The sequence below is a fragment of the Wasmannia auropunctata genome, unplaced genomic scaffold, assembly GCF_000956235.1.
Source record: "Wasmannia auropunctata unplaced genomic scaffold, wasmannia.A_1.0 LD336029.1, whole genome shotgun sequence".
Classification (NCBI taxonomy): Eukaryota; Metazoa; Arthropoda; class Insecta; order Hymenoptera; family Formicidae; genus Wasmannia; species Wasmannia auropunctata.
In genome coordinates this window covers 602,774-617,427 of record NW_012026861.1, presented here as the reverse complement: position 1 = coordinate 617,427, position 14,654 = coordinate 602,774, and the positions used below count along the sequence as shown (strand labels likewise).

Sequence of the window (14,654 nt, the reverse complement as noted above, 5' to 3'; positions counted from 1 at the left end):
ATAATTATAGAAAAACGGTAACTCATTGGATCGTCGGTATGTTTCTCGCATGTTCGTGGCTTTTCTGTTAACGCTATAGATCGTTTCACTTCGAGAAAAGTAAGCATTTCAGTCTTTCAAAGTGTGTATACCAAAAACCATAGCAGCTTTCTAGCAAAATATGCCCGTAGAAAGAGTTGTTGCTCTCCATTCTCTTCTTTCGTTACAATGATAATTTATGCGAATTATGGGTATTTTATTTTTTAGTACATTTATAGCGCATATTATTTTGCGATGTTCAATATTTCACAAACAACTCCACTCGATATAGATTTTATTCCACGTTTATATCTCGTTTTGTATAAGTTGAAACTCTCTCTCTCTCTCTCTTTCTCTCTGAGAAACTTATTATTTCTTTATTCCTATTACATTACGAGCCACCAACACTTTGCAAATTTCCTTTACATCGAGATAAACCTTTAACAGCAACAACCTTCTGTGACACTATATTTTATCGCGATATATTTGAGAGCAGATGGAAAAATAGAGGAGACGCGACATGCCCATTACAAACGTTTACGAGTAATCAAAGATGAAACGGTACCATTCACCAACTCACCCACCCGCTGTTACGAAAATTACAAGTGCGCATTCTATCCATATATAAGTTGTCGATCAACATTTACACCATTATGTACAGAGTATTATACAATTAAATGGGAAACACAGAGAATAGAAATTATGATATAGCAATGATGAAACAATGAACTTATCCTCGCTAATAGTATTACTAATAGATATTTCTTCTAAGTAACATATTTATATAAAATAAAATAAAAACCAAGAATCGCGCCTACAAGCAATTTAATTTGGAAGCTTTCGTATTCCTTTTTAACATAAGTTTTATTTGCACCAAAATAAAGTAATAGACAAAAAATAATAAATTATTATAAATTTAGACAACAACGAAAGAGACGATAAATTATCAAAATTATGACAAGTTCATCCAAATACACATATTTATAATTTTACTAATAACGCCCAAGTATTTTTTCTCTAATTAAACAAATATTTTAAAATTCGATATAATACATTCAATACAATTGTAAGAACTTAATCTTTTTAAATGTAAATAACGCTACAAAAGAACAAACAACACAAAAAAATGATAGAACAATAATTAACTGCAAACAAAATTATTATTAGACTGGTTTAATTATATAGAGGAAAATAAATAGAATAAAAGCTCTTTGTTCGGAGGTTGTATAATCGTTCAAAATTTGCAATAACTTCTCCAAACCATCCAAACAAATGAAAAATATTTTTGGTCTATAAACCTTTAGCAATCGCTAATTAACTTATTTGTATAGTATTTATATAATATAATACGTAGTATCATTAATTAAAAAATCGCACTGTTCTGATTAAATTATTCCAAATCGCTCTTTAATTATAAAATTCAGAATAATTTTCGATACTCTCTTTCTAGCCTAATATTGTATAATTTTACTGTAAAAAGCAGTATAATTTTTTTCTAAATATAAAAAGGAAGAAAAAATATTTCTTCCAATGTATGTGATATAATAAATTAATTACTTATGCATTAAATATTAACAAAATACGACAAAGCAACTTGCATTAATATGTTAATAATTATTATTGTGTTTTATTTAATTTTCTTATTTAAAAAAGGATTAAAAATAAATTTAATTTAATTTGATTTAGTTTCACAAAACTAAATTTTATGCAATTGATTCACACAGCAGACAATATAAATAGCACGATAAACGTAATTCATAAAGCGATTTCAAAATTCTCAGCTTTTCTTCTGACTTAAAATAGAATATCTCTAAAATATAATTAGTATAATATATTTTAAAATATATTTAATTATAATTTTATTTAACAAATATACATATTTATTATACCTCAAATGAGATATCAGGACAATGCGATTTTTTTCGATAACAAGATTTTTTTCTTTCCACCGGTAATCGTTATAAACACTGGTATCATCTAAAGCGTAAAACAAAATAGACGGTAAATCGCCTTAAAGGTACAAGTTTCTTCCTTCTAGCGGAATCGATGCTGGCATAAATGCCGCCTGTGCAACGTTCTCTTCTAATTTATTGTTTAGTCTTTTGTACAAGTGTGTGTGTGTTGTGTGTGTGTGTGTGTGTTTTGTATATGTAGGGAGGCTTAAACGGTACGGAGCGAAAAAAGGGTGCTGAGGATGAAATATATCATTTGGCAGTTCGGCATTTGTCAGATATAAGTCAGACTGTACGACGGTTCGGCGACCCAGTTGCAATCTCGATGATTTAATTGGCATTAAGACGAATTCAGGAGTGACGTCGATATTCGTCGCCCGGAAATATAGCTGGCAATGACTATGTATACAAGGAAGAAAAATATCTTTTCAGCAAATTCCAATCTTGTAATCAAGTGGATATATTCTAATTTGAATTAATTTATCAACTCTATGTGTTACATTGAATATATCCTTTGCTAAATATGTGTAAACTAAGAGAAATTTATTTAGTAGAGTGACATTTAATTTTTTCTGTGATGTAATCCTCAAAGTTTCTCAGATTTTTATAATGTTTCGTCAAACAATTACTTACTTCGCTTAAAATTGGTATTGTAGTGCAGAAAAATCAGAAGAGGCAACGCCAAAGATATTTTTCTTCGTTCGGGAGCGAGTGTAACTCGTGGAAATATAATGTACATTATTATCCTGTCTCTCTCGTTTTAATTAATACTCGGTCAGGTATTGGCACAGAGAGTTGTACTAGTAGTATGGAAACAGGTGTGGGAGGGGGGGGGGCAGGGGAGACATCAGTCGAACTTACGACAGATTTTGCGTCGTGCAGAACGTCATCGTGAAGCTTTACCGATGCACAGATTATAGTTATATTTACGTATGATAAATTAACCTACATATTGTAACAGGGAATGTATAAGAGAACGAGTAAAGAAACAAGATTGTCGCTTTTTTCGGAGCAACAATTTGTTAAGATTCGTATGATATATATTCGCCGGCAACTATTACTTCCAATTATAGTAAAAACCTTTCCAAATCTGTAATTACTAATTCTAAGATAAGATCTATGATTTATGATAAAGATCAAGAGTGTAAAATTTTCTCAGAAATAAAAATTCTTGCTTGAAACTTCTATATCTTAAGCAAAAAGGTTAGAAAATGTAGAAATATCTAAATGTCTCTAAGACAGTTCAGTCTTATTTCTATTTTCTCGATAATGAAAAATAGAGAATATCATTAGACCAATAAAGAAAGTCGTTAGATCAATTTAATTGTTTAAACGTGAGTTTAATAAAATTAATTCTGATACCAAAATATAAAAAAAAATATTAAACAATTGCACTCATAGAAAAAGAAGTTATAATAGCAATAGAAAACAAAACTTTTTGATGCAATAGTATTTTTTGAAGTCTGTCTCAAAAGAAGTGTCAAAGAAATTGATTTAAAAATTAAAAGTATACTCTCGTGATTTTGTCAACCAAAAGCAATTTAGAGATTAACTTTTTAATTACAAATTATGTACAATTCATGTAAATAAAACTATTCTGAATGTTAATATCAAGATTTTAACTTGAAGGTAAAAGTAGATGCCTTTTTTAATCTTATTTATTATTTACTAATCAATCGTAGATTTTCAGTCTTTCGGCAAATTGCAATCCGCAACGAACATGTAACGTCACTCCAGGATAAATGAATCTTGTTAATTGTTTCGTCTTATCTTGTTTGCATTAAAAAAAAACACGAATACTAATGTACAAAATTAATTTTTAGAGACATATTTTATCTATTTACAGCGCATATTTCTATTGCATCATTACAGTGCTGTTCGTTCTTAATTTGCGCGACGACACATTTAATTACTAATGATATTAAATGTTTAAAATTGTAAAGTATCATAATGTTCTGTTCCAATAAATATGTAAAATGGTGTCCAAAATTTATAAATATATATTTTTTGTTTTTATCAATGAAAATGCTAGTAAATATTTGATTTCAATTATTAGCACTGATAGATTTTAATTCTGAGACAATTTACTGAAATCAAAATTTTTTTATTATAATTATTCTTTACTCCTGAAAAAAAAGTTTCCTATAAAATTTTACGAATTTAATGACATCATTTAAATTAGGGTTTGTCACATCAATTAAGAACTATCGGCACTGATTTATGTTAAGTGTAGTGCCCTCGTTATATGAAATCATATACAACTGGGTCGGAACGTTGCGAGCATGTAAAAAACGGAAGGGGAAAATTAGTACGACGTTCGATCGTCATCACCGGTAAAAAAACAATACAAAAATATGATTATGTGTTCGAAGGATCCTCCGTTCTTCCGTCTACAGTATAATAATGATAATTGTAACCTCGCAGACTTTTACGTTGACTATTGGATGACGAAGATTCTTATTTGCTCTCTCCTATATTATTCTGTCGCACGCTTTGCTCGCTTCCTATCTTTCACTCCGAATAAATCGTCTTTTCATAGTCCTCTCTCACTTTGTCAAAGAAGTATACACTATACACTCTATTATCCGATACGATAATCCGTTGGAGAAGAGAAGAATCTGTTCGCGGACAGTTTCTCCTGCTCTTCGTCGAGAATTATAATTATGTTTCACAAAGAGACATCCCATACGCATACTCGTCGCATTCTTAGTATCTCACGGTATATCAAAGTTATATACTTACCTCAAGCACTACGATTGCTTTTCAATCCATATATTGAAATATAGCGCGTGGATGTAAATTCATCTGAAGGTTCTACGTTCGAAGTTTTACGTTAAAAGAAAAAAGTTTATAAAACGGCATTCGACAAACGGGTAAATTTCTTCAACGTCGGTTTAACGCAATACGAATGGAAATAATCCAAAGAGCACTTGCGACATGGTCGAGCTAGAAGAAACCAACCTTGAAAATACTGCTTCTCCATTTAATTTCTCTTAAATATACGTTATTATTCTCTTATATACATAAAATCTTATATTATCTTACACTTACTGTTTAAGAGCTACATTTTAACATTAAACTTTTCTTTAATATTTCTTTCAGTTTCAAACATATGCCGCAGAAAATTTCTCCGCGGCATTCTTTATTTGTTAAAAAGGTTCGCATTATTAAAAGTGATGAAGTAGCAAACACGTTCAAGAAGTTGTCTCAAAAGTTGTCACTATATTTGTTAAATATCAGTTGATTTCTTCTTGCCTAACTACATCCGCCCGTCTGATATACGCAACCGATACCGATCGTCGCTATACTTCGTACTTTTCTTTATTCCACGCAAAAAATACCCGAAAATATGGATCCTCCAATGATTCTCTTTTTCTCTCTTTTTTTTTTATCAAATTTGTTTTTCACTTTTTCCTCTTTCTCTTGTACCGGCCCTAAGTTCAACTCCCGCCGCATTCTCACACGTTGCTCACATTCTCGTATTTCTTTTCATCCACACGGATACACGCGCGCTTTTGAGCTTAATATCAATATCAATTTCAGCCTTCTTCCTGCATTACAAAAGAAAAACACACCTCAAAAGCCTCGCCGTACCATTTGCGTATCGCGCTCACTTCCCGTAATGATCACGCAAAAATATTTATCTTGAGCAAAACATTCGTATGTATCTACATACTATACTAAGAGTATACGTATAGGGTCGACAAATAAAACCGGACGATGTGCCAAAGTTTCACGACGCCTCACACTGGAAGGGTGAGCACATCTTATTTAGCAACATATCCCGTCAATGAATTTCATCAGTGAATGCTGATGCCTTCACTAAATGGAGAATTTCCCGTCTTCGACGTGAAGATCCGTTTTATTCGAATTATCCGACTCTATTGGACAACGTTAACCAATCGGTTGTCCGGTTTTCCTATCTACCCTGTATGATCATTTTTATCAACGAACTCGGCACTTTTTTCCAGAAAAAGAAAAACCAAAAGACGTGTATTTCTTTTGTATGGTGTAGGTTTCTCAGTAAACAAAATATTATTTCAGCAATCCCAGACATCGATTCGACGGACTGATCTTTTCTGGGATGTAGTTCTTAATATTGCACATAGCATCATTGTACACAAACTTTGATGCACATCTAGAAATTTCATATTTCTAAAGAAATTTAATATTGAAATGAAAGTGAAATATCGTTGCAAATAATGCGGTAATCTTATTAATCAGAGCAACATTTATAGAATATTTGGAATAATACTATTAAAACATTTTTTAAATATTAAATATTACAAAATATTACATAAATATGTTGATAAAATTTATATAAAATAGATCAATATTTTGAAATATTGATCTAATGTTTCTTGTCTACTGGATCCCTATACCATACATATGATTCTATTGTATAATGTAATCTCTGATCTCTGCATGCGCCGATAAAATTGCAAATATTTTACGGTAAATTTTCGGAACTGAGATAAAAAAAAATGTTATTCCGTTGTGACTTTCTTCGCGCATAAGCTGCCGACACGTCCAGTCTAAGCTGAATTGATACGTTTAAATCTTGCGCGACATCCTGATTACTTCCAGCGAAATCGACATACTTTACGCGAGCACAATGATCGTATCACTGAGATAACCTGTTTGTAAGATCGCTCAAACAATAGTTCGGTTAATCGAATCGACTACTCCAAGATATAACGGGGGATATATATATATATATTTATGTATATATATGTAATATATAATTATATACGTGTGTATATGCGAGTACTGTTACTCATTAGTATTAATAAATGCTATATAATAAATTTGTATACTTCATTATCTTAGCATTATCGTAATAAATATGCTGCGGGGTGTTTTTTTTTTTATGTATCAGTGTTCGCGTGTGTCAATGTGTGTGACGCGTAATTGAGCGATCGTTCGATTAACCGAACGCGTATTGCAATTGCCTGTTGACCCATTCATTCAACAGAGTGACCGATCATCAGGCCGCGATATATCGGGACTGAAATAATGTTTCTTCCTATAGCTCGCGCGCTATACCGATCGTTTGAAACAATCAACACGCATAAAAATCCATTCTATTTCTCTGCTCACGATTCTGCACAAAGCGATACCAATTCTATTCATACAGTACTTTTTACTCGACGGTCGAGGCCAATCTCACACGAGGAAGAATCTCGTAACTCCAGCCGGTCTGTGCTCTCGATTCTTCTCGACTTCGCGAAATATTTCTTCATCCAGCCGGAAGCGCCATCGCGTTTTCAAATTTCTAAGTAGCAACGTTTCGCATACATGATCCAATCATCCGATTTTTGTCGTTTTTCCCGTCGAAGAGCTCGGCGAGACACACCTTAATCTATTTCAGGTCGTCTATAGCGCCATAATTAGCGAGCGATTTCTTGATCCTGAGTGCGGTTAGCCTGGCGGCGGCATTGTGATACCAACATTCCTTCATTACTTTCGACATTACTTGCAGAGCCTAAATAGATATAATAAATTGTTAATTCATTATCAGTATAAATTTTATCCAATATTTTTATAGCATAACATTAATTTTATGTAATTCATACAGCTTCAATAAGGTATAACTTTAACTAATAATTTAAATTTTTAATCAAAAGCTATTTTAAAAATGTTTTTCGATTCACATTTTATCTTCCTATCATTGCTATAATTTTATGACGTTTTATAATTGTATATTTTCAAATCATGTGAACGTTAATATATAAATACAAGCATTGAAACGAAAGAATTTATCAGTTAGAGACTATATAAGTATTTTATGTATCTAATTTATTTTTTGAAGCAATTATTCTGGATAAAGTTGGTGATTTAAACTATGTCTACTTTTTGCCTTATTACTCACTTCGATCGATTGCCATCGATTCGGAATCGACGGTCGCTGTCGATCAGTGCACACGACTTTCCGCATTTCCTCGATAGTTGGATCGGAAGGCACCAAGTCGTAAAAGGGCAGCTGATACTCGTCGTGAATCCCGCCGACATTGCAACGTCTAGCGATCTCCCAGAGGATCAGACCGAGTGCGTACACGTCGGCCCTCTTGAACGAGTCGAAGTGGTTCATGTTTATCGTCTCTTCAAGAACCTGAAAGCAGAAAACGTTCGTACAAGTTGCCAAAGAGCCGCCTTCCTGAGTGCAAGCTATAGCGAATTATCTTTGATATTTTTATTATTTAACAATTATTATCTTTCACACATGTTTTTATCTGTTATTCTGTTTTTTCTCTATCAATAGAAAAATTGTCTGAATAATATATGTAATAAATTTCAGTTTAATAGAAAAAAATAAGTTTTTGATAGTTAAAATTAAAAAAAATGTGGATCATATCTAATAATAGAATTTATCTTATTATTATATAAATTAGTTATTTATAACATTTTGACTCTATAATAAACAATAGACATGTTATTATCAGTGACGTATTGACTATTATAGTGTTAATTAATATTTTTCAAACTGGTTTTATTCTTCCTAAAAGTAAGGAATATATAGATATTTCTGCTTTTTATATTTAAAATCAGAGAAATCTCTTTCACATGGCAATATAATTACCTCAGGCGCCATGTATCTCTTCGTGCCGACTCTGTTGTTGAGCTGAATGTCGACGGTATCCGTGATTACGTCGTGCCTGGCGGCCAATCCGAGGTCGCCTATGGCGCAGGTACCATTAGTCTTCACGAGGATATTTTTTGACTTCAGGTCCCGATGAGCGATGGCCGGCTTGCCTTGCGTGCCGACTATTTCCATGTGAAGATGCGCCAACCCAGTGGCGATCGACAAGGCCATCCTTATCATACCGTTCGTGTCGACGGTCGATCTGTTGAGATAATCGAAGAGCGAGCCCTTCTCGTGATAATCCGTTATCAGCCACAGCTGTGTCCACGTGCCGTTATCTGAAAAGAAACAAAATGACCCGTCATTCCATCAGGTCACAATTTATTCAGGAGAGATATAACTCGATCGCAGCAGCTCTCGAGTAATGTGCGAGATGATAAAATATGTAATGGAAATCGATAAAGGCAGTGTTTCAATGTTTCATATAATCTGAGAAGATCGTCCGTACACGTGCTCGAAACAGCTCCAAAAATAAAACATTTTCAGTTGAAAATTATTTCGACATAATTCTTTTGTTTAATAAATTATTAGACCAGCTTAATTTAACTAGCACGTTAATTTACTTCACAATTATATTTTTTATTTTGAAATTTTTTAAAAAGAGAGTTACAATAATTCGTATTAAAACTTTTTTTTAAATTAATACAAACAAGCGTAATATAAGTATATTCCGAGCACGAAAAGATATAAACGTTGAGAAAGTATGATATACACGTTAAGCACGAAATTACTTCTGAAATATTATTCTCAATTTCGCCAGAATTTTAAATTTGAGTACAAGAATATAAAAAAAATGCAATGCACACCTTTGTTATCGGCAGCGATAAAACCTAGAATATTGTCATGCCTCAGCATCACCGTCTGATAAATTTCGGCTTCTCGGAACCAGGATCTCTCCTCTCGCGAGCTGAAGATCTTCACGGCGACGTTTTCGCCGCGCCAACGACCGCGCCAGACTTCACCGAAGCGGCCTTTTCCGATCGTTTCCACCAGCTGAATCTGGCGCGCTATACTCCGTTGTACCAGAAGTGGCAGGCCTACTTGAGAGAGAATGGGCATTGGAGAACGTAAATTTCAGTATGATTAAAGATGACTCACGCGTCGCATATTCGTGTATTATGCCTGACCAAGAGACGAATAACGTGTGTACAAATACAACTTTGCAAAAGAATATATTATAAATGAGCAAAATCTGAGTTATATATTAATTTAACAATTTAAATTTAGTGAGCTAAATAATTAAATTTTAATGTAATAACTCATCTGTATTTTTACACACGTTAATACAATATATGTATACGTAGAAGGAGTGCGTATATGTTGTATACTTTGTTTATATGTGTATATTATAAAAACTTCAATAATTTTTTAAAATTACCTAAAATAAAGTTATGTAAAACTAATGCTTTACATGCAAGAATTTGCTACATTTGCTATAAAAAATTTGCAATACAATCAAGAATAATTAAAAAAGTTTTATAATTTTTAATAATATTATAACATAAATTTACAATTATTGTTATCCTAAATAGTCATTGATAAATATATATCCGTGATAAAAAATGACTAACATATTTCCACAAGAACATCTGTATCAGAAACTTTTTTTTAACGGTTCGAGAGATTTGCCTTTTATCTTGTCACTGTGTACCGCACTGGGTTTACAAGATCGACTTTAATTTAGTTTGACCTACCTGAGCCGCTGCCACTCGTAGTCATCTCCAACATGTCCCTGATAGTGACGCCGCCCAGAATTGGTCGGTCCGGAGCCTCCAGCGAGTCGTCCGGAAAGTGCCTAGCCGGCCTCTTTTTGGTCATGTGTATGTGATAGACTGCCATCACGACCATGCAGATCACGCATATTGGTAGTGCTATCGTCAAGGCTATTTTCCAGGTAACCCATGTCGCGTCGTCACTCGACACTTTTGGTAAGATACGTTCGGTTATTATTCGCACGTAGGAAGCACCAATGGATGTACGCTAATTTCGGCGTTGATGACGTTGTACACGTTATTATACCAGAGGTATGATACATCAATACCAGAGATATTCAACCGGGAATACGTGTATTCCCGGATGAGCGCCTCATATGTATGTATATATTGTCTCAAGATTTACGGGCAATTTACATGAATACAAAACAAATTCCCTTAAACCTAATTCTATTAATTTATTTAACAAAGTATCTTTAAAATTTCCACTCATAACCGCATAAAAGAAAAGTTGAATATCTCTGGTCTTGGAAGCGGAAAACTTCGCGAGAGTATATGAATTGCTTAAAACCATTATTATATTATGCGTTATTCATTCGAAAGCAAGCAGATACGAGCAGAGTTTTTCAGACAAGAAAGCTATGATATGTAAGCGTAAAAACAAGCGAAAAGCGGTAAAGTGTATAACATATATAACACATATACAATATATATAAAACAAAATGCTAACAAAATAGCTAATAAAACGCAAAGTAATTTCTATGTTATCAGCGATTAAACAAACACATTCAGGGGAGATTGAACGCAACATGGACAGGATTTCGGGCAATTCTTATGTTGATTCTTATGCTGATATTGATGACCAATAACTTGATTCATGGCTGAACCTCTGACAAGTCACGGGACTGAAAGAAGATGTCCTAAGAATCTCTTCGAAAATTGCATGATGCATCAACGTACGACTGCGCCTCGATGATTTGCTATTATTTCGACCGTTAATCTTCATTATCCTCAGTTACCTTGTATTTTAATTGTTAACTTGGATTTCGAATTTTGTACGGGTTTTAACACTAGAACGTTTAAATCAAGCCGTCATACAAATCACGGAAGATTTGTGCAAGTTAGTCTTGGGTTTTCACATTTTTCCAATCTTTTTGACAGATATTAATGACGCGAAGTGCGAACAAAAACAATCATTTGTCGTAGTTTTTTTTATCTTCATTTACACCGGACTGATGTTTCCTTCCATTATTAAATCCATTGATCACAGAATATTCTAGTGTTAAATCCGAGATAATCCTTTGTTCTACGCGGTATGCAACGTAAGCTCACATCGTGGTTGCATTAGAGATGTTTCACTAACAGATCTTATCGGGACATCTGCAGTACGTTAAGCACGTAATTTGACTTACCTTGCGAATAACAGTATTGAAGAGCGTCAAGGTATATTCTTTCAAGTCACACGAATGCTATTAATCAATTATTTATCGAGATTCATCACACAAATGTTAAGTAAAAATGGTATTAAGCAGTGCCTGAAACAGCCAATCAAGTTGTTATAAAATGCTAAAAAGCTATCTCCACAAATCAGAATTACAAATAGATAAGTCATACAAATTAATAACTTTTCAAAAATTGCTGTAAATTGAATCTTTCTTGAAGTAAAATTATTATGGATAGACGTATCGAGATATTACTCTCCAAGTGTAAGAGTTTGTAAAGGAAAGTTAGACAGAAAAGTATGATAAAATTGGATATACGTAAAAACAAACAACCACACAACCCATCGTGGAATCAAATAACCGCGAAATTCAATTGGCAGAGTTATCGCGAGCCACGTATAGGTAGGTAGGACGAATCGCGATATAATTGGATATTGATCCCTGTGAAGATTTCAATGAGATGACAGGCAACACACAGCGAGAAACGATTCACTGATGAATGATCGCACAGTCAACGATGAGTCTTCCAATAACAATGAGAGGTAATATACGAGAATATGCACCTCGCTAACAATAAAAGGATATCGTTCATAAAAATATGTCACTTAAATAATAATTAATGTTTATAGACCTTCTGTTTCGTTACATAATATTTTTGCTTAATAATCGACAGATAGTGACGTATGATATTCCAATATATTTTCCATGTTACAAGGAGAAAGAACCAAACATTTTAACTTTTAAAGTTTCAACAAAACAACTATTTTTATATGTACGTTATTTATATATCACGTGTTATACCTATATAGTAAATTATTCCAATAATATGCTTTAATGGAAAATTATTTAAAAAGTATTAAGTAACATACAATAAAAAATTCTTATATTTTTGTGTTATGTTATTCATTATCTTATCGGTATGTATAACGACAATAAATTAAGGAATTACCAAATTTAACAGATTTTTATATATATTATATGATATTTTGTTAGTACATATTTCAAAATATATAAAACGTGAAAAACAATAATTTGTTAACTAAAACGCTATCGACTTTTTTTTTATATTTTATCAATCTTTGTTCAATTTATTTTCATTGGATAAAAGATTTAATGAAATAGAATCAAGAATGTCAAATATGGCAGAGTTCTGCAAAAGTAATGATGCGATACTTTTCAATATTGACAACGTTGTAACTAATGGTTTAATGCGAAAATATCTCCCATGTGCTGCCAGTAAATTCTCATCGGAGCCAATTAAATCGCCACGTGAGTGTCGAATTCCATAAGCGAGCGCATCTCGGACTAATATCGAATCGCTGCTGCGAGGGTATCCAGCCAGCCGATAGCTGGCCGCCCTCGCGGATTTATTGGAGCACGTATAATCGATGAATATCGCTTCCCAGCCTGTTCCGTCATCCCTTTGTCCAAATCGCGCTGTGCTCGTCCCGTTACTTTATATTCCCGCGCGGTGAAGCTATTCCATTCGCGCTTGGCAAATTGCACCCTCATCCCTAACGTTCGCTTCTATTCGCGCGATCGAAAATCCACTGGCATGTAGATATCACTGATTTATTTTTCTACGGTTATAATTGGTCACTAATATAATTTAAAATACAATACAAATAAATGGTTCAACTATTACTGTTGTCGATTATTCAACAATTTTATTATTAAAAGTGTACGATAGTTTATAACATTACTCTTATTTAAAAGAAAAACATGGTTAAGCATGGAGTATGGATGTCTGAATCCGCTGACCTTTAAATATACTGAGATAAGATGTAGAGATTGTAGAGAATACGGGTCTAGAGTACATAACGGGTTTATTACATAACACATCAAACTGCAATCTCAGCAATCTCAACCGGAACTACTTATTTGTTGTAATATCGTTGTAATGTCGCAATATCTATCAACTTGATGTAAACATGTAATATGTGGTTCTTGATAACTATGTGCTTTTTTTTAATAAGAATAGATCAATTGATCAACTATTTCAAGAAGTAACAAGAAATTTCCATTCGGTTTATAAGTTATTAACATCATGCAAATATTCCAATATAATCAATTAGACAGTGTCTTTCCTAAAATAGGAAATTCGGTTTATCGAATCTGAATCTGTAATTAGAATAATTTCAACCAATTGAACAATGATCGAAACCGTGTCGGATATTCGATAGTCTAAGTATTAAATATATATTATTAAATATATTATTAGAAATTTTAGAAAAAGCATAGATTATATCACGAAAATAATTAATTCCAATTAGTATACTTATGTAAAATTAATTTAAGCCTAAAAAAGAAATGCACTTGTTAGTCCTACAATTTATTTAGATAAATTTTTTTAATGAAAATTATATGTATCGTATCTACACACACAATTTTATACTATATTATTTGACTTAAAATACGTGAGCAAAAATTACAAAAATTAACACGACACCGGAAAGGATTCGTGTGTTTTAGGGTTAACATATTCTCAGTTACACGTGAAATGATAGACTGTGGGAAATGTCCTTAGCTATTTTATTTCTCCACGTTGCAAAATTCACCGGTATGCATGTATGTAGACAGACCCATATTATCTTATCTACGTAACGTACACAGAACGTACGTTATCTGCATCCCCTCTTTAATACGAACAAGAGATGTACGAACAGAAAATGACAATATATGAGCGCATAGTTCAATAACGCTGTCAAAATGCATTTGGAATCTAGATAGAAAGTAATTTTAAAAATTAATTTTTGCAAGTACCTATAAATAAATAATAAAACGTTTAAATAAACAATTAAAAATTAATTAAGTTTAATTTCAAACTAATTATTATTTGACATCATTTTTTAATTTAACATTAAAATATTAAGTTTAACGCAATAAA

At 32.6% G+C, this 14,654-nt stretch overlaps 1 protein-coding gene across 5 annotated transcripts in view; it reads right to left on the bottom strand.

Moving 5' to 3' along the window:
- Window positions 1-3,553: 3,553 nt before the first annotated feature.
- Window positions 3,554-14,654, bottom strand: part of LOC105452568 (TGF-beta receptor type-1) — a 34,238-nt gene continuing 23,137 nt past the window's right edge. For 4 of the 5 annotated variants that reach the window (XM_011693777.1, XM_011693782.1, XM_011693781.1 and 1 more), the window contains 5 exons: window positions 10,308-10,535; window positions 9,420-9,653; window positions 8,551-8,891; window positions 7,843-8,082; window positions 3,554-7,455 (listed from right to left, as the gene is read on the bottom strand). In XM_011693777.1, the coding sequence (XP_011692079.1) occupies window positions 7,333-7,455; window positions 7,843-8,082; window positions 8,551-8,891; window positions 9,420-9,653; window positions 10,308-10,535 (1,166 nt within the window). In that variant the 3' untranslated portion in view covers window positions 3,554-7,332. The remainder of the gene's footprint in view (window positions 7,456-7,842; window positions 8,083-8,550; window positions 8,892-9,419; window positions 9,654-10,307; window positions 10,536-14,654) is intronic. The other variant, XM_011693779.1, reaches the window with a different exon arrangement.